Below are 25,305 nucleotides of genomic sequence, written 5' to 3' on the forward strand. Positions count from 1 at the left end.
CCTCCTACAGATCCCACAGAGGGATCCAAGGGCAGCGCCTGCTTTGATGCAGTAGGACGTGCAGAGAAGCAGCGGAACTGGGTTGGGAGGGTTTGCACGGTCACTGAGACAGACGGCAGAGGAGTAAGGAAAACCGGCACAGAAGGAACGTGGGGTGTGAGGAGCACCAGGAACCAACCGGTAGAGATTAGATACGGTGCCTAAGAAGCTTTTACAGCTGAAGGTAAGGTGGTTGAAGCAAAGAGAGCCACCAGAGACCTCACGCGTAAGAGAGCATGCTCACGCTCGCCCCCTACCGTCGAGGTATTATCCACTGGGGGCCATCCATGGGTAGCATCGGGCACTGTCCACTGGAATCCCCAGGCGGGACTGTTTTTATGAGTCAAGCCTTGACCCAGATACAGGACATAGTTGCAGAAGCTGACACATCCCACATACGGTTGCTAAACTCTCTGGTTTCTGGGGTGGGCCGGGCACAATGGGGCCTCACCCATGCACCCGGTCTCCCTCACCCTCTCATTCTGGCTTCTTAGCTGCTGCCTCAAAGCTGGGCTCTGGAGCATTTCACATGCATTTCCATTCCTTCTCAACTGACAAGCCACCTGACATGTCCAAGTGGTTTTTTTGTTGTTGGTTTTTTGTTTTTTTTTTTTTTTTGAGAGAGAGAGCGAGCTCGCATGTGCCCATGGGGGAAGAGCCGAGGGAGGGGAGAGTCTCTGCAGGCTGATCCTGCCGAAGCTGTCACGGAATGAGGCTTTGTGAGGGAAGACCACACGGAACTGCGAAGCCTACATTCGCAACCAGACATCTGTACCCTGAGCCGCTAGTTTCCTGGTCCCGATTCTGGTCATGACACAACTACAGGGTCATGTCTAGGATGTCACAGGCACTGATAAACTCTCCCTGATCCTTCCTGCCTCTCCCCTTCCAGCCTGAGACTCTGTATCTCACCATTTTCTTCAAAGAGTTGGGCCCCCTTCGAAGGCCCCATGGCCCGCGCAGTCTGAGAGGAGTTGTGTCTGGTTCTTCTCTTGGGAAAGCCCCTGGCCATGGGCTTCATGGGCTCTCCTTATGGGAGAAGCTTTGCGACTCCCCACACAACCACAGGGCTGCCGGCTCTTCTCGGAGCACACACACCATCACCTGGACAAAACCCATCACTGCCCCCTTCCCGTTCCGAGAGAGATCATCCGCGGGCCCAGGGAAGAAAGGTGTAGTGCAGATTCCTGGACGGCCAGAGCTAAATTAAAGACGAAAATAAGGAGGCGATCTGGGTGGCCGGGTAGGACAGAAGGTCAGGAACCCAGAGCCACATCTGGCAGTGGCAGAGAGCACTTCAGAGGCCCATCTGCTCAGGGCGGTGCAGGGAAGTCGGTGGCAGCCCCACGCAGAGCCCCGCAGCTGACACCCGGCCGTGCTGCCCTCAGCCCCCAGCTGGCCTTGCTCTGGCCCTCTCCTGACCAGAAATCCAGTCACATCCGTCTGCTTCGGGGAGGACACTGAGGATGCAGCCCAAGTTCTCACAGCCTCCTGGGCATGCAGTCCCTGCATCTGAGGGCAGAGGGTTCTCATTCACAGAGCCTGCTCAGTCAACATAACCTGCAGGGCAGAACCAGTTCCATTTACAGGGGACAACTACCTCCCTTCCTTCATCCTTGGGAACAGAGACCTACTGAAAGCTCAGCGACTGTGAATGCCCAACCTGGCTGTCCACCCACCACCCTGCCCGCAAAGGGGAAAGACAGCCTGAGCTCTTGGGAAAACTAGCACCAATGCCAATCAGGAAATAAACAAGCATGTAAGCAGCAAAGGGGAGACGGAGTGGCTTGGCTGGTTAAGTGTCCGACTTGACTCAGGTCATGATCTTGCGGTTTGTGAGTTAAGGCCCCAAGTTGGGCTCTGTGCTGCCAGCTTGGAGCTTGGAGTTGCTTCAGATTCTCTGTCTCCCTCTCTCTCTGCCCATCACCCGCTCATGCTCTCTCTCTCCCTCTCTCTCTCTCTCTCAAAAATAAACATAAAAAAAGAAGAATCAGAAATGCTATTTGTAAAGCATCTAACTCCATACTTGGCACGTAAAAGGTGCAGAGTAAATGGTCTGTGGTGGTTAGAGAATCTCCATCTTACAGGAGTTTCTTCATCACATTCACCAACTGACATGTATTTAGATTTAAATTCTGTCATTCTCTTGCAAGAATGTAAGGTTCTTATAGAGCAGGGAATTGGTCTGGTCATTGCTGAATCACATCACCCCAGTATTTTGCTTGATGTGTATTATTATATTGCAAATGAATGAATGGGTGAGAAACACAAGACTGGGGTCAGTCAGTCTTGATTAACTGCCTAGGTGTTAAGTACTTAAGCATTTACGAAGAATATAAAAGGAGATGAAAACTGGGCAGAGATGTCTCTGACATCTGACTCTCCCCCACTTCCAGTACTAACGCTCGAAGCAGGATTTCTGTACCTCAGCACTACGGACATCTTGGGCCACACAGGTCTTTACTGTGGGTGAGTGGGTGGGAGCATCCTGTGCACTAGAGGATGGGTAGCCTCATCCCTAGCCTTCGCCAACTAGAGGACACGGAGGTCCCCCTGAGCTGTAACTTGACAAATCGACTTCATTGTTACCAAATGCCGTTTTGGGGCAAACCGTCTCTGGTTAGGAACCCCTGTAGGGACAATCATTAAACCACGCTGGTGTAAGAGTCTTTTATCTGTCCACCTGGTCTTTCTACAAAGCAGATCTGAACTTCTTTCCTTTCTACAAATTGAGTCCAATTGTATAACTACTCTGTCCCAAAGCCCTGGAGACTTCCTGTTGCCGCTGACATAGGCCAAGAGATACAAGCTTGGAAGGCTGTCCTCGGGACTCAAGGCCCAGTCTACCCCTCCAGCCTCACTGTCCACTATCCTATATACATTTTCCAACCAGCACAGGTGAACCACTCTCGGTCCTAAAACAAACTGGCTCTGGGCTTTCTGGCCGTAGTGCCTTGGCCTGCGAAACTTCTGCCTAGAACACTTTTCGCAAGTTCCAATGCACTCTTTCCACAGCATCTGAACACAAGGGGTTGCAGGTCTCCAGCCGTCCCAACCGGGGAAAGAAGGGTAGCTGAGCCTAGAAACATAGAAAGAAATGCCCTCAAGGAGAGCACCACCAAAAGGCAAGAAGTCCACAGGATGAGTACTGGCACCGGCACCACCACCCCCCCCCACCCCCACCCCCACCTTCTTGAACCCTCCTCATGCTTTCAACTCTTCGGCCCTGTCTCCGACTCTCTCTCTCTCCAGGCGCCTTATCTAACTCCACCTAATACCACGATGTTTCTGGCGGGTTTGTCTTCTCCACGATTTCGAGAGCTGAGGGCAAGGAGTGTGCCTGAGTGGCCTTCTGAGGCAGTAGGGCCTCGGGGAACGAATGTTTTCTCAGCGTAAATCGCAAGGACAAGAGGCTCAGGGCCTTTCAAAGGCCTCTCTCCTGGGAAACGTAGGGACGGGGACCCCGAAGGGAGACGGGCTGGCACGCCGGCTACCTCGTCCCCACGCCTCCCCAGAGGGGCGAGGTCCCGGAACACGGCCAGTGTCTTCGCGTCCCGACACCCAGGTCGGGAGATGACAGCTATGGGGAGACGCAGGAGCAGCAGCGCCGGGGACCAAAGGAAGAGGAAAAGTCAGCTTCACACGAGCCACTCACCGGCCACGCCACCTTTTCCCTGCGCGCTGAACCAGAAGCTGCCGCGGGGCATGCCGGGACTTCCTGAAGCCCGGACGCAGGCGCAGGAGCTCAACCCAAAAAAGAGCGGGACAGAACACGCAACCGCGGCCTAAAGGACATTTCCGTTTCTCTGGTTCCGCCTCCCACTAATCGACAGCAGTCTTCACCAGTGAATGGACAGGATCCTCTTGACGTCACGCCCTGGGACCATTCATGGTGTTGGAGAGGACGCGGGGTGGGGGCGGGATTTGGGCGCTTGTTAAGGCTCTCCTATTGGTTACTGCTGTTATGTTGGCCAGGTGGTTCTGCTTGTTGACTTTGACGGGTTCTCTTTCTAACCTTGGTGTTGCTCAGTGGGCTTTTCACACGTGACAGCGACAGTGATCAAAAACCGTCACGCTAGCGGTATGCTAAGCCCCGTTGTAAACACGTTCATACTAAGTAATTCTAACAACCATCCTATTGAGTCGGAAATGTTAACTTTAGGCAGGGAGACCTAAAGGACCTTCAGGGAGGCAGGATGCACCTACAAGTGGGAGGCTGAAGCAGCAGCAGCAGCGGAATTTGGGGGGTGGGTGGGAAAGGATGAGATAAATGTATTCTGGACCTGCTGGCCTAGATGCCATGCGTGCAGTCTCACAAACTTTCTGATAAGGTCTCAATAAAAAGCCAGGGACAAAAATCCTCAGCGGCTACCTAGTCGGGACCCCTCTCACTCTCGAGAGCTTCATACTTTCCTTCAATAACCTCTATCACTCTGTGTCTTTGCCCACTCTGTTGTCCACGAGATTCATTCTTCGACTCTATGAGACAAGGACCAGCGTCTCTCCCACCCTCCTGTAACACTATGAAGTCAATAGTATTACTATTTTCATTCTCTAGAAGGGGAAACCAAGACAGTTTTCAAGTGACTGCCTAAAGACAGAAGTAGGGCTAGAACTCTCTTCCAACCCAGTGTTCTCTTCCCTGTTTCATTTTTTAATATTCCATGAGTACCAAATCATTGTCATATTAAAAGGAAATCTCTCTGTTCCTTTTTTCACAAGCAACACTCTCTCTATATATAGAGGAAATAACTGTTACTTGTGTGTTTATCTTCCTGTACCTGCATACACAACTTTGCCCATTTACTTTATCTTCAAGTTTTCCTATTTCAATATATCCACCGCATTTTCATTTTTAGGCTGCTGTGTTTAGTCATGTACCATAATATAATCAATCTTCAATCATTTCCATTTTGGTGGACATTGAAATACTTTCTTGATTTTAAAAAAATGTTTATTTATTTTTTGAGAGAGAGAGAGAGAGTGTGTGTGAGTGGGGTGGGGGGCAGAGAGAGAGGGAGGCAGAGGATCTGAAGCCGGCTCTGTGCTGAGCGCAGACAGCCAGATGCAGGGCTCGGACTCACAACCATGGAATCATGACCTGAGCTGCAGTGGGAGGCTTAACTGACTGAGCCACCCAGGGGCCCAACTTTCCTAATTTTTTTTTATATGTGTGTGTTATCCTCGATTGGGATATTCTGGATATATTTTGAAGAGGGAGCAGATAGATTGGGATGTGGAGTTTGAGGGAAGTAACGGTGGAGTCTTCTCTATGGTCTCTGCCTTTACTCTGGCCTCTCCATCCTTCCATCATTTATGAAGACACTGGTAGCTCATTGAAGGGGTTTTCTGGATCGGGATATAAATGAAAAGAGGTGGGTTGTGAAATAGACTGATAAACCTCCCTAGTAAACAATTACACTTTGATTAAATATGACACTGAGCAGTTTTCACTAAACATTCTCCCACATATATTATCTGTTCGGTCCTTACAACGTTGCTCCTGGCTATTGTATTCATTTTATAGATGATGAAAGGTAGTGCTGGAGACATCATATCCACTAGCTACCATATCTCATCAATTGCAGAGTACACCAAAATGCCTCTTAGCTCCTATTATTATGAATTTTCTAGGTTATCTGCTGCCTCCTATTCCAAGGGCAGAGTAACTAGACAGCTACATTGTTAGGAGACATGTGAGAGAGCGCATGCACAGAGTGATTGTGGGAAGAAACCCAGCATGGCAGTTCACTTTTCCTCCTCCAATCCCCTGTGTTTTATTAGCCCCTAACATCAAGTTAGATTCGAAATATGCTGTATTTTTGATAGGGATACCTGAATTGCTCCAAAGTGTTTAAGGAATCCCTATTTTCCTCTTGTTTTCTCCCAAGTTATTTAGTAATTAAGAATGTGACTGCCCAGTCCACTTGGGGGTTAAAGTTCTCATAAATGAATCCACTGGCATTCTAGTTTATAAATTACCTTAGGAGCTTAGTTATTGTGATTGTACCTTCTGAGAACTTCATCTACTCTAAGTGTGCTGATAAATAAAAACTGTGAACTTGCCAGTCTCAAGACTCTGATAAATGACCAGGATAATGCCAGTAGAGACACACTTCAAATATTACTGAGTGGAAAATTGAGAATATAGGTCATGGCTCCCGTCTACAAGTGGAAAAACCAATTCACGATGGGATAATATAACTAGATGTCTTTGAGGGGAGGCATTTTAGATATGTGAAAAGGGGGATATTTGTCATTATTTATTTGGCATTGTCCAAGGGACAGGATAACTCCGAAGTGGTAAACCTAAAAGCGGTTCATTTCACAAGTTTAATTCGTAGTGTGAAAACGGGATACTTGTGAAACTTGTTAATTAATTCATTTCACTAAATGTTTATTGAGCATCTACCATGTATGAGGCATATGTTCAGGTGCTGTGGGGGACACAAAGTACAAGACTCTTAATTATTTTTTAACGTTTATTTATTTTTGAGAGAGACAAAGAGAGCACGAGTGGGGGAGGGGCGGAGAGAGAGGGAGACCCAGAATCTGAAGCCGGCTCCAGGCTCTGAGCTGTCAGCACAGAGCCCAACGTGGGGCTCGAACTCGGGAACGGTGAAATCATGACCTAAGCCGGTTGCTTAATCGACTGAGCCACCCAGGTTCCCCAAGACTCTTTTAAAAATGGCCTTAAGATCTATTAATTTCCTTTTCCCTGGAAATGTAGTTGCTAGGCAACTTTCTCATATGAACCCAGTTCCTGTGTCTATGGAAAGAGTCCATGGGCTGTGGTAGCAGGTGTGCGTGCCTATGGCAATTCTAGTGATGTGCCGTTTCACATATTGCCTTTCTAATTCCAGTACCTGAGCTCCTCAAGATGAGTGGTGGTGTGCTGGACTGACTGCTGAGTTCCAGGAATTTTAAGGCTGCAAAACTAGATCTGGAGGCAGAGGACATGCTTTATAGATAGATGATTTTTTTTTTTTTTTTTTTTTTTTTGTGCTCAAACTTGCTTAAGGAATCTCAGAGCCTCTCATAATCCAGCAACCATACTAACATATCCAAATGCTGGTAGCAAGTCTCAGGGTTGGGTCTTAGGAGGAGGCAATTTAAACAAATAGGTTTGTTTGAGAGAAAAATAGTCTTTCTTTATTCACATTAAATATTAGATGAAGCAGAAGGTGGGAGGTAGACATAAAGGACAGAGAAAGTAAGATGACAAAGGAACATATAGGTAGGAAGTATGGGTAGACAGACGGGCATACTGGGAAGAGAGAAGGAGAGATGAGAAAAGTGATGAATGGATATGGTACAAAGACGAATTGCTTGAATTTTCACTTGGGGTTAATCATATCTGGCTTGATTTTATCAAAGCATAGCATCATTATATATAGATACTGCAAGTGGCAGTGCTTTTCAAAGAAAAGTACAGTGGGGCGCCTGGGTGACTCAGGCTCAGGTAGTTAAGCTTCTGATTTTGGTTCAGGTCATGTTCTCACGGTTTGTGAGTTCGAGCCCCGCGTTGGGTTCTGTGCTGACAGCTCGGAGCCTGGAGCCTGCTTCGGATTCTGTGTCTCCCTCTCTCTCTGCCCTTCCCCTGCTCGCTCTCTCTCTCTCTTTCTCTCTCTCAAAATTAGATAAACATTAAAATTTTTTAAATAAAGAAAAGCACAGAAATCTCTAGAAATATAAAAATATGTAATATTCTATTACATGTAACAAATAGTATGTGGACCATAGAGACAGTGAGCCAGGTCTGTACTAAATCCGCAACCCGTGAGCTGTTGATGGGACACATCTACTCCGTTACCTGTAGTCCACGGGATTTTTAGTGACCAAGTGTAGAGTATTAGAAACAACACTAGCCATGCCTTAACAGCTTAGGGCCACTGGGAACACGTCTTGGCTGTAGTAGGGTTAGTCCTCCTCATGTTCATCTGGCCAGAGCGAGAATGAGAAAAAGTGTGTAGAGAGGAAGAGGGGATACATGGTGGAGCTTTCCCTCCTCTCAGCCGAGTTCTCTTCCCTTTCCCAGCAGCCTCCTCAGTGCCGCCTTTACCTCCTTGTTTCTCAGAGTGTAGATGAGAGGGTTCACCATTGGCGTGACCACAGAGTAGAAGAGGGAAATGAATTTGCCCCGGCCCTGGTGGCTGGTCTTAGCCGGAAGGAGGTACCCGTAGATAGCTGACCCATAGAAGAGGAGCACCACCACCAGATGGGAAAGGCAAGTATTAAAGGCCTTTCTCTGTCCCTCAGCTGAGCGGATCTTCAGCACTGCCCGAGCTATGGAGCAGTAGGAGATCAGGATGATGCTCAGCGGGACGGCAGTGAAGAAGGTGCAGACGCCATTGAGCACGGCCTCGTTGAGACTTGTGTCTCCACAGGCCAGTTGGATCATGGCAGGCACCTCACACAGGAAGTTGTCCACCCTCCGGTGCCCACACAATGGGAGCTGCAGAGTGAACGTTGACTGGATCACGGAGTTGCTCAAGCCGCCCAGCCATGCGATGGCAGCCAGCAGCCAGCAGAGCCGAGGGCTCACGATGACGGTGTAGCGCAGGGGCCGGCAAACTGCCACATGGCGGTCGAACGCCATCACCACGAGCAGGATGCACTCAGTGGCCCCTAGCCAGAGGAAAACGTAGAGCTGGATCACACAGCCAGCGTAGCTTATAGTCTTATCTGGTCCCCATAAGTTGGTCAGCATCTGGGGGACCGAGCTGGTAGTGAAAGCGAGGTCCAGGGAGGAGAGGTTGCTGAGGAAGAAGTACATGGGGGTGTGGAGCCGGGCATCCAGGCAGGAGAGCAGGATGATGGTCGAATTGCCAACTAGCGTCAGCGAGTAAGAGAAGAGGATGACTAGGAAAAAGACGATCTCCAGCTGGGGATGGTCAGATATACCCATCAGGATGAAGCCCTCTGAAAAGCTGTTGTTGGCCTCTGCCATTCTGCTCGTTCAGTCACTTGAAGAGTCTGTCCGGGGAGACGGCCACTTGCTGAGAGAAAAGCAAGTGAAAAAGAAGGATAAGGCTGCTCTGCCTGAGAGAGGGTCCAATAGTTTTCTGGGCATCAGATTTAAGTACCAATTTAATTTTTATGACCGCAAAGGTTCGTGCAATCCCCACCCTCTATCGGTATCACATGAATGGAAATGCTATGTCACCCAGATGGCGAACACGAGCTATTGCTGTAATGAAAGACGTGCCTTATGGAGAAGCGGGGGATTAGGGATCTTCAGTTCAGCACAGTGGTTACAAGGATGGAGGGAATTGACCTTAGAATTACATCTAGAAATTCTTTAAATACACATTTCCCTAGCCAAGGTTTTGATATGCTCAGGGGAGGGGGAAGCAGACCCGCTGTCTTTGGAAAAGCCCTCCAGAAGTTTCTGATGAACGTTTCCCCCTCTCCTACATCTCCCCCCCTCCATGGTGAAAACTCCTGATCCAGAAAGATGAAGTGTGAAGAAGAACATGATGAGTCCATAAAATCATGAAAAAAAAAAAAAAAAAAGGTGGAAGAGTGAATACAGACTTACTCACCAAACAGAGAAGATACAAACATGTAAGTTAAGAGGAGCTAAAAGTAGGACTTCAAATAAACAAAGCTTCACATAAGCCTCAGTAAGTTTAGGTGGAACAGACTAAAGAAATAAACAGCACTTATCCAAAATGGGGTTATTTCAGCTAATCGGAACCCATTATTAGTAAAGGAAACTGGAAGATCTCAGAGGATATCCTTGACCCTTTGATGTATAGCACCCCATGCTCATGTCTAAACTATGGAGTAAGTCTTACCATCTCACACACAAAAAATAGCTCTTGTTAATAATGGGCCCATTCTCATCTCCTTTGGGTATGACCTAGGCTTTGTTGAAAATCATAAGCCAAAGCCCTTTTACCTTCTTTAATAAATAAAGCAAACCTGGGGCGCCTGGGTGGCTCAGTCGGTTAAGGGCCGACTGTGGCTCCGGTCATGATCACACAGTTCATGGGTTCGAACCTCACGTCGGGCTCTAGGCTAACAGCTCAGAGCCAGGAGCCTGCTTCGGATCCTGTGTCTCCCTCTCTCTCTGCCCCTTCCCTGCTTGCTCTCTCTCTCTCTCTCTCTCTCTCTCTCTCTCTCAAAAATAGAGTAAACATTTAAAAATTTTTAAAAACTAAATAAAACAAACTGGAGAAGAAAGCAGTCTTTGAGGCAGCTGTCCTCATCTGGACACTGAAGACTGGGAGCAAATTCTCTTCCTCTTTCTCTGGACCAAGATGTGTTCCACAGGAACCCTGGTTGCCACACCCAAAGAGCAAGCTTGCTGGGAGACGCTACTCAAGGGAAGTGTGCTGGTGTGTTTGCTACTTCTGGTGCACCAGGTGGTGACCAGTTGGCCACATCTCTTGGCTAAAGACCCCAATAACTGTCCTTTCCATCAATTAGTTGCCAAAATACTGGCAATCCGGATGATAGCTTCCACCTAGAAGTCAGAAGGGACATCGCTTCTTTTAAAAAAAAAAATTTTTTTAACGTTTATTTATTTTTGAGACAGAGAGAGACACAGCATGAATGGGGGAGGGGCAGAGAGAGAGGGAGACACAGAATTGGAAGCAGGCTCCAGGCTCTGAGCCGTCAGCCCAGAGCCTGACGCGGGGCTCAAACCCGCGGACCGCGAGATCGTGACCTGAGCTGAAGTCGGACGCTTAACCGACTGAGCCACCCAGGCGCCCCAGGGACATTGCTTCTAATTGTAGGTTTAAGTCAGCAATAGCATCCCTCTAGTGAGTCAGGGATGGTAAGCATTTCAGAGGACTTTTCAACCCACCTCCATGCCTCTATGTTATACCTCAAGTGGAGGTGACTACTTATCTTTTTCATTTAAGACTTAAGGTAGCTGGGGCGCCTGGGTGGCTAGTCAGTTGAGGGTCCAACTTTGGCTCAGGTCATGATCTCGAGGTTGGTGAGGTCAAGCCCCGCATCGGGCACACTGCTGTCACCGCAGAGTCTGCTCCAGATCCTCTCTCCCAATCTTTCTGTACCCCTCCCCCGCTCACTCTCACTCTCCCAAAAATAAATAAACATTTAAAAAAAGGAGAATTTAAGGTAGCTGAGGAACTGAGTGACCATCTGAGGGCCAGCTCATCTTTCTCTTCGTAAGTTCTTCCTGAAGCCCATCTTACTACCTCTGGATAGTAGAAGTGCCTCCCTCTTGTATCCCTCTAGGGGAAAGAAACAGACAGACACTGCTCATCTCCTTCCACAAACTGTCAGGTCTTCGGGTGTCTGGTGCTTTGTGGAAGCTCAGAGAGGCCAAAATTTCTTTCAGACTGTGCTCTGTGCATATGGAGTTTTTATCCCAAGAAGAAATCAGCCAAAACAGAAAAGAAAAAGCTGTACCGAGAGTGGGAAGCTATCAACCTCAGCCCCCAGAAAGTGCAGGAGGAAATGCCAGACCAGCTAGACTCTTGGCCTGAGCTTGACAAACTCCCCAAGCCAATGTGACTATAACTTCCAGTCTGAATTCAGCAAATCAACTGCTCTTCAGGGTACCTTCCTCCCTCGAAGGTCTCTTCCCTTGTTCCTATTTCTGTCATAATTTAGGAATGCTAAACTGATCCAGAACTACTGGCATTCTAAGAGAAGACCAGAGAGAACAATATTGAATGCAAAGGGTACACCATTTATGGGGCAATTTAGGCGGGCGGCGGGGGCGGGGGGGGCACCCAGATGGAGGTTGCTTGCGTACAGAATGGTTTTCAAGAATGGCTCCTATGATACATAGATGGTTACCATCCTGGCCTGCCTGTGAATTTGGACTGAATGTTCAGGATATTGAGAAAAGGAGCCAAGATCTGTATCTCAAAAAGAATCCTGGATATTGTAATTTCCCACCTTTACCCAGTTTTCTGCCTGCTCTAAATCCCACAACTCTTCACTGACCACTTGTGGATTAGGTGCCGCATCTGCGATTGGAGTTGGCTGCCTCCTGTCATGGAAATTTGCTCCCGAGCTGCTGGCACTCCCCATTGGTGACTGTGTGTTCTGAGAATCCAAGCCTTGCTTTAATGTGAGCCTGAGCAATAAAGTGAAAGTGAGTCATCATCAACAAACAAACCCAACTGTAAATTCCCAATCCTGGTAGAGAGGTTTTTAGACGTGTTTTCGTTATTTCATTTACTTGGGAGGTCGTGGGCAGTGCTACTCTGGAGAGCCCAGTTTGTGCCTGACTATCTTGCATGGAAGTTCTAAGTGACTCTTTCTCGACGACCTGCTCAGGACAGGAAACAGGGTTTTCTGTGGAGAACGACACCGCGGCAGAATGGCCCGCAAGAACCCAAAACAAAACACACTTTGTGTAGAAGGGTGAAGTCTAAGGCGAAATACAATCAAAATCTCTCCAGTCAGAAGGTCTCAGGTATTTGATCAGATTAACAGGAATTTTATCCCCAAATCTTAGAATCCGAGAATTAGAGATGAGGGAGTTGGAATCTTTTTTTTAAATTTTTTTTTTCAACGTTTATTTATTTTTGGGACAGAGAGAGACACAGCATGAATGGGGGAAGGGCAGAGAGAGAGGGAGACACAGAATCGGAAACAGGCTCCAGGCTCTGAGCCATCAGCCCAGAGCCCGACGCGGGGCTCGAACTCACGGACCGCGAGATCGTGACCTGGCTGAAGTCGGACGCTTAACCGACTGCGCCACCCAGGCGCCCCAAGGGGGGAGTTGGAATCTTAAAAGAAGTAAGATAGGACCAATAAGTGAGAAAGGTGACAGTTCAAAACTAAACTTGTGGGAAGTGTAATGCCTAAGGGGCACCGCAGTTTAAAAATATTGAAATCTAAGAAATCAGTTATAAAGAGGAGTGAAGGGGGAAAATGCCGTCTGAAGGGGACTTTAACTTTTGACGTTCACATCAGGGAAGACAACCAAGTTTCCTTAAAATTGGTTTCTGATGCTCCTGTTAGAACAATCCTGGCTGCAGGGACCATGAGCCTGGCTCGGGTGGCAGTTCTAATGAGCACAGGATCTCACCAAATAGAAAAAGGGCTAAACGCATGGCCACATATCACCCAGGGATACAAACTGAACACCTCAGACTGAGAATGGAACTGGCGGGATAAGCAGGGGGTTCCGGGAACAGCTCTCCAGGTTACACGTCTCTGCAAGCTGGTGAAAGTTCCTTGTAACGGGTGTCGTCAAAGGAAACCCAGAATGTTTGATGTGAGGGCCAGGGGGAGAGTGCTCTGCCTTGTGCTGCCTGGGCAGTTCCTTAGGGGAAGTTCTTACCTGATTTGCCTGACGGTTTAAAAGACACGGAACATGTGCAGAGTTTTACAGAGGAGGGGGCAGAAGGAACTAGATCCTATGGAGAACGGCTAAGAGGCTAACTCGTTTAAGAGGTGGGTGAAGGGAGGTTTGCTTTGGTTTTCCCTTCCAGTTAGTGTCTTCACGATAGCGAGGGGATTTTAAAGATGTGTGAGAGCAGGTGCTCTCCTTATGTGTGAAAAGCAAACTAGGTTTCAATTAAAAGCAAGAGATATTATGACTGGACATTTTTAGATTTCAGCACGATAACACATGGGAGAAAAAGATGGGCTTAGAGATTTGCCTGCCTGAGGGCACTGGACTGTACCGAAGCCTTCCATGACCTTCTTCTGCTGAGGATGCTGTTCTTAGGACACGGGTATGTATGCTAAAGTGTGTGTGTGTGTGTGTGTGTGTGTGTTTTTAATCCTCATAGTTGAGAATTTCCCAGCTCCTCTCCTGGACCATTTTAGAAATGACTTTGTTAGGGGCGCCTGGGTGGCTCAGTCGGTTAAGTGTCTGACTTTGGCTCAGGTCATGATCTCACGGTTTGTGAGTTCGAGCCCCGCGTCGGGATCCGTGCTGACAGCTCAGAGCTTGGAACCTGCTTCACATTCTGTGTCTCCCTCTCTCTGACCTCCCTCCCTTGCTCACGCTCTGTCTCTGTCTCTCTCTCAAAAATAAATAAACATTAAAAAAAAAAAGAAGGAAAAGAAATGACTTTGTCAAAGAGTTCCTCACGTGTAGTTTCAAAACTTCCCTTAGCAGCTCGAATATTTCCCCCTCCCATCTCTTCTCTCAGCTGATGGACAAGGTCACAAACGGGCTCGGGACTCTATTACCATGTTACTTCCAACCTTTCACCTGTAGGAAGATTCCAAGGCCTGTGCCTTTAAAAAGCGATTCCTTCCATACTCTCTCTTTTCTCCTTCTTTTCCCCATTGTTTTTCCCTTTTCGCCTCTCTTCCATATACTCTGAAGTCTCTATTCATAAAAGCCTGCAGATTTTCATGGAAATATACCTTTGGCTTCAGGGCTCTCTCAAATCCATCACGCTGTCCTTGGTGGATCAAATGAGAGGGTGATGATCAGAGAGGACGATGTGCCATGTGGCTGCTCCTTGCCCACGAGTTGGGAGCGCAGGCTTTTAACCCTGGGGCCGGCCTTGGCCATCTGAGAAGCACAGGCCCTGCTGCCTGGAAGCCTGGCTGGTTCTGGCTCCTTCTGCAGAGCCCAGGGGGGCACAACCATCCCCCAAAGGCAATTAGCACTAAGCACCAGCGTGGCCAGCAAACGGGGCGGTGGGGGCAGGGGGGAGCTGTCCCTGAAGAACCCTCTCCATCTTTCACCTCAGGCCCGTCCCAAACACACATTACTAACGAATGAGTAATAAGAATCACCACACTCCTTAAATGGTTACTAAGGATACAATTTTGTCCCTTTCAAGGTACTTTCATATGATCTCAGTTGTTAAAATGCTTTCCTTTTTTTTTCTTTTTTTTAGTGTTTATCCACTTTTAGAGAGAGAGAGCACGAGCTGGGTAGGACCAGAGAGAGAGGGGGAAACAGAGGATCCGAAGCGGGCTCTGTGCTGACAGCAGTGGCTCGAACCCACCAAGTGTGAGATCATGACCTGAGCTGAAGTCAGACGCTTAACCGACAAAGCCCCCCAGGTGCCCCTTAGAATACTTTCTGGGCGGTTAAAGCAGGTGGTCTTATCCCCACTTGGTAGACGGGTAAATGGAACAGGAAGTGATTACATGACATGCTTAGTGTTAAACAGTGACGGCTCCAGTGTTTACTCACTGGGCACAAACTGACCATCCTATGCAGCAATGAGTATGTTTGACTCATCTTCTGGGAGACGTTGTCTTTGAGTGTTTTTCCAGGGAGGGAAGGGGGAGAAGGAGATTCCCACTGTCTCTGGCCCTAACATAAACCACGCATCAGGGGCGTGAAACTTAGACACTGACACCATGCTGTGTGAAGAGAAATCGCTTACAAATGACACTAAATAAATACGTACAAGGTGACTGGCAACTGATTAGGTCATTAGATGTCATGGGAGATAAATTACCCTGGAAACCGTTGACCTAGAAACCATGTCATGCAAAAGAGTGATCACTGAGGGTACACAGTGTGCCACCTGCTGGAGGGGTCCAGGTGTGAGCAAAATGGGCATGGCCCCTATTGAGGGGGGCTCCCCCCCCGTGGGTCTGTCTTGGCAAGTGTCTCATAATCATCAGCGCCGCTTGCTAGCTCGTACCAGACGCTGCGCTCAGCAGTTTTACAAACATTATCACGATGACCACACCAGGCAGACATTCCTGCTCTACGAAGAGAAACTAAGGCTCCGAGGTGTTACGTAATCGGAGCAAGACAAATAGCTAGTACACGGCGGAGAAGCTCACACTAGGTCTATTTGACTACAAAGTCCACGCTCATGAAAAATCGAGGCATCTCAATGAACATCAATGGGGAATTCAGTGAATGATGGCACCTCTAGGGAATACTGTACAAACTGTCATCAATGGACTCTACAAGATTTCTCTTGTTTTAATTTAAGTTAATCTTATTTTATTTTATTAACTTTTCCAGTTTATTCCCAATCCCACTCTCATTCCATACTCATAGTCACCTGCTCTGTCTCCTCTGGTGGACATGTTAAGTGTTTGGGTCTAACTGTATCCTTGTAAAACATAATGCTGTCTTGTCTATGTAAATGTTTTAAATTGCTGCCCATGGCATTTGCCATAGATTTCATTCTGTTTCTTCCCTTTTAACTTCTCTTTTTTGACAGTGTTCTCACTTACGTTTTAAAAAACACAACCATGTTGCTATGGGTCCATTTGCTTCAGTGTTTCTCATGCTGAATACGTACCTATCATAGTTTATTTTTCATTCCGCAAGGGGTGAACATACAGCTTGTCTTAATTTCGCATTACCACAAACAATGCTGCAATGAACATTCATATGCATATCCCTTTATGGACCTCCATGAGTGCCTATCACGGATATGTATGTATGTATGTATGTATGTATGTATGTTCGTTCACTCTAGATGGAGCCTGCTGGGCAACAGGGATATGCTTATGAGCACTATCTGATTCTGCCAATGGGTTGACAGAGTCTATGACTCCCAGTGAAGTCATAGAAATGAAGGTTTGTGATTTCCCTTCATCCGAGCCAACACCTAGTATAACCAAAGGTCCTAATGTCTGCCAATGTGTTGGGTATGAAAGTATCACAGTTTAGTCTGCCTTTTTCCGATTACTAATGAGGTTTAACAGTTTTTACAGATGTGTTGGTTTTTTAAATTTCTTATCCTATAAAATTGCATTTTCATACCGTCTGCCTGCTTTTAGTTTTTCTTTGTGTTTCTTGTTTATTGGCCATTGTTCTTAGTACTGTCTACCTAAACCTTGCCAGTTATAGACATTGTAACTATTTCCCCCTAGTTAAGTCTATGCCGAACTTTGAACAAAAATCCTAAATTTTGATATAATCCAATTAATACATTTCCTGCATTGAAGTTGATTTGTGCTTTTAACAGTTCTTTCCAGTCCCTAATATACAAATACATCCCATTTCATTTTCTTCAGACAGATTTATCTTTCACATTTAAGTGTTTAATTCTTTGGGATTTCATCATTGTATGTAATATGAGGTGATCCAACTTAATTATTATTAATTTTTCAACTTAATTTTTTTTTAATTTTTTTTTCAATGTTTATTTATTTTGGGGACAGAGAGAGACAGAGCATGAACGGGGGAGGGGCAGAGAGAGAGGGAGACACAGAATCGGAAACAGGCTCCAGGCTCTGAGCCATCAGCCCAGAGCCCGACGCGGGGCTCGAACTCACGGACCGCGAGATCGTGACCTGGCTTAAGTCGGACGGACGCTTAACCGACTGCGCCACCCAGGCGCCCCTCAACTTAATTATTTGATTAAATACAGGGTTATTTTTCCTTCACACAAAGCAAATTCAGAAATGAACGATCAGGAGTTAGCGTGGTAGCAAATTAACAGCCATCAGTCCAGGTTCCTTCCACCTGCACGCTCCACCACCCTCATCGGTGGCTTCTATCCTCAAGGCTACCTATGGTCTAAGCTGGCGGCAGGTGCTCTACTCATCATGTCCCCACTGCCGCAAGGAAGGTGGAAGATGTTTTTGCCTCTTGAGGAAGCTATCCTAGAAGCTCCACCAATATCTTCCCCTCACATCTCGTGGATGAGGATTTAATCATATAAGGAAATCTAATTGCATAGGAGGCTGAGAAATGTAGTTTTTACCTGCTCGCAATTATCACGTCATACATCATTTCATATGTAGCACCAACAATATAAATAAGTATTGTGTTACAATTAATGGAGACTGGATATTGAGTAGCCAAGCAGTAGTCCCTGCCACAAAAAGATTATTAACTTGTTTTGAAATGGCCTTTTGGGGCACCTGGCTGGCTCAGTCAGCGAAGCATGCAACTTTTAACCTAGAGGTTGTAAGTTTGAGCCCCAAGTTGGGTGTAGAGATTACTTAAAAATAAAATCTCTTAAAAAACTTAATGGCCTTTTGTATTGTTTGGATAAACACAATAAGAATGAATTCTATACAATTAAAAATATCCAAATAGGGGCACCTGGGTGGCTCTGTCAATTAAGCTTCTGACTTTGGCCCAGGTCATGATCTCATGGTTCGTTAGTTCAAGCCCCCCATGGGGCTCTGTGTGGACAGCATGGAGCCTGCTTTGGATTCTGTCTCCTTCTTTCTTCCCCTCCCCTGCTCACTCTCTCTCTCTCTCTCTCTCACTCTCTCTCTCTCTCTCTCTCTCTCTCTCAAAAATAAATATTTAAAAATATCCAAATAAAACCTATTTTTAATGTCTCAAGTTTTTACTGAGATAAAATTCATGTAACAGAGAAATCTGCCTGGCTCAGTCAGTAGAGCATGTGACTCTTGATCTCAGGGTTGTGATTTTGAGTCCCATATTGGGTGTAGAGATTACTTAAAAATAAAATCTTTAAAATTCACATAACAGAATTCACAAGTTTAACCATTTTAAAGGGTTAAATCCAGTGATGTTTATTATATTCACAAAGTTGTACAATCATTGCCACTCTCTAGGTCCAGAATATTTTCATCATCCCAAAGGAGAATCCCTGTGCCCATTAAGAAGCTACTCCCCATTCTCTCTTGGGCCCCATCCTCTTGCAACCACTAATCTCCTTTCTGTCTATATGGGACTGCCCAATCCAGGATTTTCATATATAAGGAATCACAGAATATGTAGCCTTTGGGGTCTGACTTCTTTCATTTAGCATAATATTCATCCATTGTAGTATATATCAGTATTAAATTCCTTTTTATGGATTAATAATATTCAAATGTATAAATATACTACATTTTGTTTACTCATTCATCAGTGGATTAACATTTGGGTGGGTTACACCTTTTGGCTATTAGGAATAGTGCTGCTGTGAACATTCATGTATGAGTTTTTGTTCGAAAACATGTTTCTAATTCCTTTAGAAAACATGTTTCTAATTCCCTCATATACCTAGGAGTAGAATTACTGGTTCACATGGCAATTCTGTGTTTAACTTTTTGAGGAACCGACGAACTATTTTCCGTAGAGAATGTACCATTTTATAGGCCTACCACAAATGTGTAAAGGTTCCAGTTTCTCCATATTTCACCAATTCTTGTTATTTTCCTTAAAAAAAAATTATAGCAGCCCTAGTGGGTGAGCTGTATGTCATTGTGGTTTTGATTTTCCTTTCGCCAGGGTCTAATGATGTTGAGGCATCATTTCATGCCTTTGTTGGCCATATGTGTAACTTCTTTGGACAAATGTCTATTCAAGTTCTTTCCCTATTTTTTAATTGGATTGTTTGTCTTTTTTGCTGTTGAGTTTGAAGAGTTCTTTACATGTTTTGGACACTAGACCCTTATCAGACATATGATTCACAAAAATTTTCTCTCATTGTGTGGACTGTCATTTCACTTTTTAGATAGTGTCCTTTGAAGCACAAAATTTTTTTATTTTGATGAGGTCAAAAGTATCTATTTTCTTTTGTTGGTTTTCATTTTGGTATCAGATCTAAGAATCCATTGCCAAATCCAAGGCCATGAAGACTTAACCACATGTTTTCAATAGTTGTACAGTTTCGGCTCTTACATTTAGATCTTTTTTCAATTTGAATTAAGTTTTGTATATAGTGTGAGGTATGCAATCTGACTCTTTGGCATGTCTATATACAGTTTTCTTGGGACCATTTGTTGGCAAGAGTCTTCTTTCTCCATTGAACGGTCTTGATACTACTGTCAAAAATCAATTCACCATAGATGTATGGGTTTGTTCCTGGACTCTTATTTCTATTCAACTGATCTTACCACAATGTTTTCGTTACTATACCTTTGTAATAACTTTTGAAATCAGAAATAGTGAGTCCTCCAACTGTGTTCTTTTTCAAGATTGTTTTGGCTATTCAGGATCATTTGCAATTCCCTATTCATTTTAGGATTCACTTTTCAATTTCTATAAAGAGGCAGTTAGTATTTTGACAGAGATTGCATTAAATCTGTAGATTGCTTTGGAGAATATGGCCATCTTAATAATATTAAGACTTCCAATCCATGGACATGAAACGTCTTTCTATTCTTTTGGTATTGTTTAATTGATTACAGCAGTATTTTATAGTTGTTAGTGTACAAGTGTTGCATCTTCTTAGTGAAATTTATTCCTAAATATTTTCTTCTTTTTGACATATTGAAAAGGGAATTGTTTTCTTAAATTCCTTTTTAAATTGTTCATTGGTAATACATAGAAACACAGCGGAGTTTTGTATCTTGATCTTGCATTCTGCAACTTTGATGGATTTGTTTATTTACTTTTTCTTTTTTTTAAATTTACACGCAAGTTACTTAGCATATAGTGCAACAATGATTTCAGGAGTAGATTCCTTAATGCCCCTTACCCATTTAGCCCATCCCCCCTCCCACAACCCTTCCAGTAACCCTCTGTTTGTTCTCCATATTTAAGAGTTTCTTATGTTTTGCCCCCCTCTCTATTTTTATATTATTTTCACTTCTCTTCTCTTATGCTCATCTGTTTTGTATCTTAAAGTCCTCATATGAGTGAAGTCATAAGATATTTGTCTTTCTCTAATTTCGCTTAGCATATTACCCTCTAGTTCCATCCACGTAGTTGCAAATTACAAGATTTCATTCTTTTTGATTGCCACATTGTATATACATACCACATCTTCTTTATCCAGTCATCCATCGATGGACATTGGGCTCTTTCCATACTTTGGCTATTGTCGATAGTGCTGCTATAAACATTGAGGTATATATGTCCCTTTGAAACAGCATACCTGTATCCCTTGGATAAATACTTAGTAGTGCAATTTCTGGGTTGTAAGGTAGTTCTATTTTTAATTTTTTGAGGAACCTCCATACTGTCTTCCAGAGCGGCTGCTCCAGTTTGCATTCCCACCAGCAGTGCAAAAGAGATCCTCTCTCTCTACATCCTCACCAACATCTGTTGTTGCTTGACTTGTTAATGGCAGCCCTTCTGACAGGTGTGAGGTGATATCTCATTGTGGTTTTGATTTGTATATCCCTGATGATGAGCGAGGTTGAGTATTTTTTCATGTGTCGGTCGGCCATCTGGATGTCTTCTCTGGAGAAGTGTCTATTCATGTCTTTTGCCCATTTCTTCACTGGATTATTTGTTTTTTGGGTGTTGAGTTTGATAAGTTCTCTATAGATTTTGGATACTAACCCTTTACTTGATATATCATTTGCAAATATCTTCTCCCATTCTGTCGGTTGCCTTTCAGTTTTGCTGATGCTGAATTTGTTTATTAACTCTAATAGTTGCGTTTTTGTAGGGATTCTTTAGGACTTTCTATAAATAAGATCATGTCATCTGTTAATAGAGATAGTTTTGCATCTTCCTTTCCAATTTGGGAATGAACAAAAATGATTGAAGAAAAAATCCATCATGGGAAAACTTTTATGTAAAAAAAATTAAATATGCAAAACAATGTTATACACGCAATGCTACACACTTACTGGTACACACATACACTTACTTAATGCTTCAATAAAGCCAGGATGTCCTAGGCATCTTTGTGTTAATTATTGAATTTCCTTAAAAACCTCATAAGGTGGGCTTTTTTGACTTTCATTTTACAAAACAGAAAACTGAAAAATCTAAAGCTTAAATAAATTGCTCAAGACCACACAGCTAATACGAAGTGGAGCGGGTGTATGAACCCAGGTAATCAAATTCCTGAGTCACTGCTCTGACTACCAAAAAATCCCACAATGAACACCAAACTCATGATAGTGGTTAAATTTGGAGAGAGAAGGAATGGAATAAGAATGGGAAGTGGTACACACGATCTTCAATTGTACTTGTTAGATTTTATTTAATTGGGTAGTAGGTGCAAAGGTGTTCATTATGTTATTCTACATAGATTTTTTTCTATGTATATTTTGTTATTTCATAATTTAAAATTTTGAGAAAATAGTTAAGCATTTACTGCAACCAGTTGGAAAAGAGATACAAGAGAGAATCCAATTACTGGCGTGGCTCATATGAAACAGTAGACTTTTAAAAATATAAAATACAAATTTTAAGAAGGAAAATAAAAGAGACATACTAGAACTAATATAAAACAACTATAGAGCAGTAAATCTGAAAATCTAGATGAAATTATTAAATTTCTGGAGAAAGAGGAAATGCTGAAATTGGGACATGACAGAAAATAGAATTTAATCATTGAAGAAGTTGAAAGAGTAAACAGTAACGTCCTACCAAAAGAACTCTAGGTTTTGAATTCCCTCATTTGCTGGTCTTCAAAACTGTCTTGGGCATTCTTGACCTTTTGCTCTTTCACATACATTTTTAATTTTTTAAAGTTTTTTTTTATTAATTTTGAGAGAATGAGAACACAAGCAGGGGAGGGGAGAGGGAAGGAAAGACAGAATCCCAAGCGGGCTCTGCACTGATAGCACAGAGACCCTTGCAGGGCTTAGACTCATGAAACTGTAAGATCATGACCTGAGCCAGGTCAAGAGTCAGATGCTTAACAGACTGAGCCACCCAGGTGCCTCCAGTTTTTTTGTTTGTTTGTTTGTTTGTTTTGTTTTTTTCTAAGTAGGCTTTACGCCCAGCACAGAGCCCAGTGCAGGGCTTGAACTCAGGACCCCTAGGTCAAGACCTGAGCTGAGATCAAGAGTCAGTTGCTCAACTAACTGAGCCAACCAGGGGCCCCTCACATACATTTTGAAATCAGCCTTTTCAGATTTCAAAATAAGCCCTGTTGGTATTGTGAATAGAATTGTATTAAATTTGTAAATTAACTGAGAAGAATCAACTCTGCGAGTCTGAGTCATCCCATCTGTGATGAGAGTTTTTATAAGTCTTCTTTAATGTGCTTTAATTATGACATCTTTCTTTCCATAAAGGTCTTGCACATCTTTTGTTAGATTAGTCACTGAATAATATCTTTTTTGCAATAATTGTATAATGTTCTAACTTTGCTGGTATATATGAAAGTAATTGATTTATACACTGATCCTCTATCCAGCAAGATACTAACCTTAGCTGTTTATTCTCTTGGATTCTATATAACTGTAGGCGGTTACATAATCTGTTAATAAAAATAGCTTTATTTATATTTACTCTCAGTGAGAGTGATATTTTTCTTTTAAAAATTTTAACACATGTGTAGTCTTTCTGTGCTGATAGTGCTCTCACAACCATGGTGAATGTTCCTAAAACCTGCTGGACTTTCTGAAAGAAACGTGGCAAGCACCAACCCCACAAAGAGACACAGTACAAGAAAGGCAGATTCTCTTTATGCCCAGGGAAAGCGGCATTGTGACAGGAAACAGAGTGGCCATGGTGGGCAAGCTTAGCTGATTTTCTGGAAAAAGGCTAAAACTACAAAGAAGATTGTGCTGAGGCTTGAATGTGTTGAGCCCAACTGCAGATCTAAGAGAATGCTGGCTATTAAGAGATGCAAACATTTTGCACTGGGAGGAGATAAGAAGACAGAGTCCCAAGTGATCCAGTTCTAAACTTCATATTTTGTTACATTATGAAGATAATAAAATCTTGAGGTTATGTTCACTTCAAAAAAAAAAAAAAAGATTTAACACATGTATAGATTTGGGTAATAATCACCATACTCAGGACACGGAATCGTTCAGTCACCCCCCACAACCCATTGACCCTGGCAGCCACTGATCTGCTCTCCATCCCTACAGAGATGAAAATATCATATAAATTGTCTTTTTTAATAATATCACCTAAGTGGAATTTTACTGTATGTAACCGTTTGAACTAGTACAATGCTCTTGAGATTCATCCAAGTTGTCATGTGTACCAAAAGTTTGTTCCTTTTTATTCCTGAGTAACATTCTACTGTACAAATGTACCACAGTTTGTCCATTCATCTGTTGTGGTTGTTTTCAGTTTATGGTGATTATGAAGGGAAGTTCTATAAATACTTGTGTTCCGGTTTTTGTGGGAGCATGTTTTTATTCCCCTAGGGTAGGTACACAGGAGTGGGATTTCTGGGTCACACTGGAAGTGTATGTTTAACTTTATAGTAAATTGCCAAATGATTTTCCAGAATGGTTGTATCATTTTGCATTCCTAGCATGATGTATGACCTCTCCAGTTGCTCCACACGTTTGCTACTGGTTGGTATTTTATTTTTATTTTAGCCATTCTCATAGGAGTGTAGTGATAGCTTATCCTAGTTTTAATTTGCATTTCCCTAATAGCTAATGATGTCGAACATCCTTTCTTGTATTATTTGCTGTTCTTATATCCTCTTTGGTGAGGTGTCTGTTCATGACTTTTGCCCATTTTTAAATTAAATTTGTGGTAAGATAATTGTAGATTCACACATTTACATTCATTTTATGCAGAATTTACTCCTGGGCCATAAGTTTCTGTTTCTTCGGTTTCTTCTAGGGTATCTTTTACTTCTCAGTAACCTCCTTTCCTGGTTTCCAAAAATCTGCTCTTCTTCAGTAAGGATCATCTCAATATGCCAGGGAGAGTTTATGTATGGGTTAATCTGACCATCAGCCCTGTAAGTTCTATTCTGTATCTTGGGGGCTTTGTTCACTAGGATGTGCTCAATGACCAGAGACTCTACATCTAAACACTTAAGTTCAGCATCACTCTATGAATTTGTACGCATGTGCAGTAAAAATTCAGCACTCTTTTTGGGCCACTGACCCTGTGTCCAGCCCCAGAGTTTGGCCTGGCTCCACCTACCAATTCCACCACTGTAGTGATGGAATGGCACACGTCGTTTCTGCAAAGTGGCATCTTTCAGACACTTGGTGGCTTTTCGGGTATGTATACCTTTGGTAGCCTAAGTAGTTTCACACGTGTTCTTAAAGTGAACAAAGATCTGAATCTCCTGGTTTGCATGATCTTGTAGGGTTTTCTGGGTCAAGTGAATAGCGAGACATTTTCAGGGATCACCTCAAGCCATTAAGGTTTTATTTTTCAGGATGAATGCCCAAGACTTTAATTGCTGGTTCTTATGGTACTTGCATGTTTAGTTTCATAGGCAACTACCAAGATGTTTTCCAGAGCGGCTGTATCATTTTATATTACCCTCACCAACATATGTGATCCAGTTCCTCCATATTCTTGCCGGCATCTGATGTTGTCACTACTTCTTATTCTGGGCATTCTGATATGTGTGCAGTGATATCACACTGTGGTTTTAATTTCATTTCCCTGATGGCTAACAATGTTGAACCTCTTTCATTTGCTAATTTTCCATCTGCATATCCTGTTGTTTACGTCTTTTGCCCACTTTAAAATTGGACTGTTTGCTTATTGTTCAGTTTTGAGATTTCCTCATATATTCTAGATACAAGCCCTTTGGCAGATAGGTGGTCTGCAAATATTTTCTCCTGTCAATA

At 44.0% G+C, this 25,305-nt stretch overlaps 1 protein-coding gene and 1 pseudogene across 1 annotated transcript in view; one reads left to right on the forward strand and one right to left on the reverse strand.

Moving 5' to 3' along the window:
* Window positions 1-7,729: 7,729 nt before the first annotated feature.
* The window catches only part of LOC123588912 (olfactory receptor 2C1), a 29,068-nt gene continuing 11,492 nt past the window's right edge, over window positions 7,730-25,305 (reverse strand). The window contains exon 3 of the mRNA XM_045460315.1: window positions 7,730-9,038. Coding sequence (XP_045316271.1) covers window positions 8,051-8,989 — 939 coding nt within the window. The 5' untranslated portion in view covers window positions 8,990-9,038 and the 3' untranslated portion in view covers window positions 7,730-8,050. The remainder of the gene's footprint in view (window positions 9,039-25,305) is intronic.
* On the forward strand, window positions 22,752-24,670 carry LOC123588915 (annotated as a pseudogene).

This window comes from Leopardus geoffroyi, chromosome E3, assembly GCF_018350155.1.
Source record: "Leopardus geoffroyi isolate Oge1 chromosome E3, O.geoffroyi_Oge1_pat1.0, whole genome shotgun sequence".
In the NCBI taxonomy this organism is placed as follows: domain Eukaryota; kingdom Metazoa; phylum Chordata; class Mammalia; order Carnivora; family Felidae; genus Leopardus; species Leopardus geoffroyi.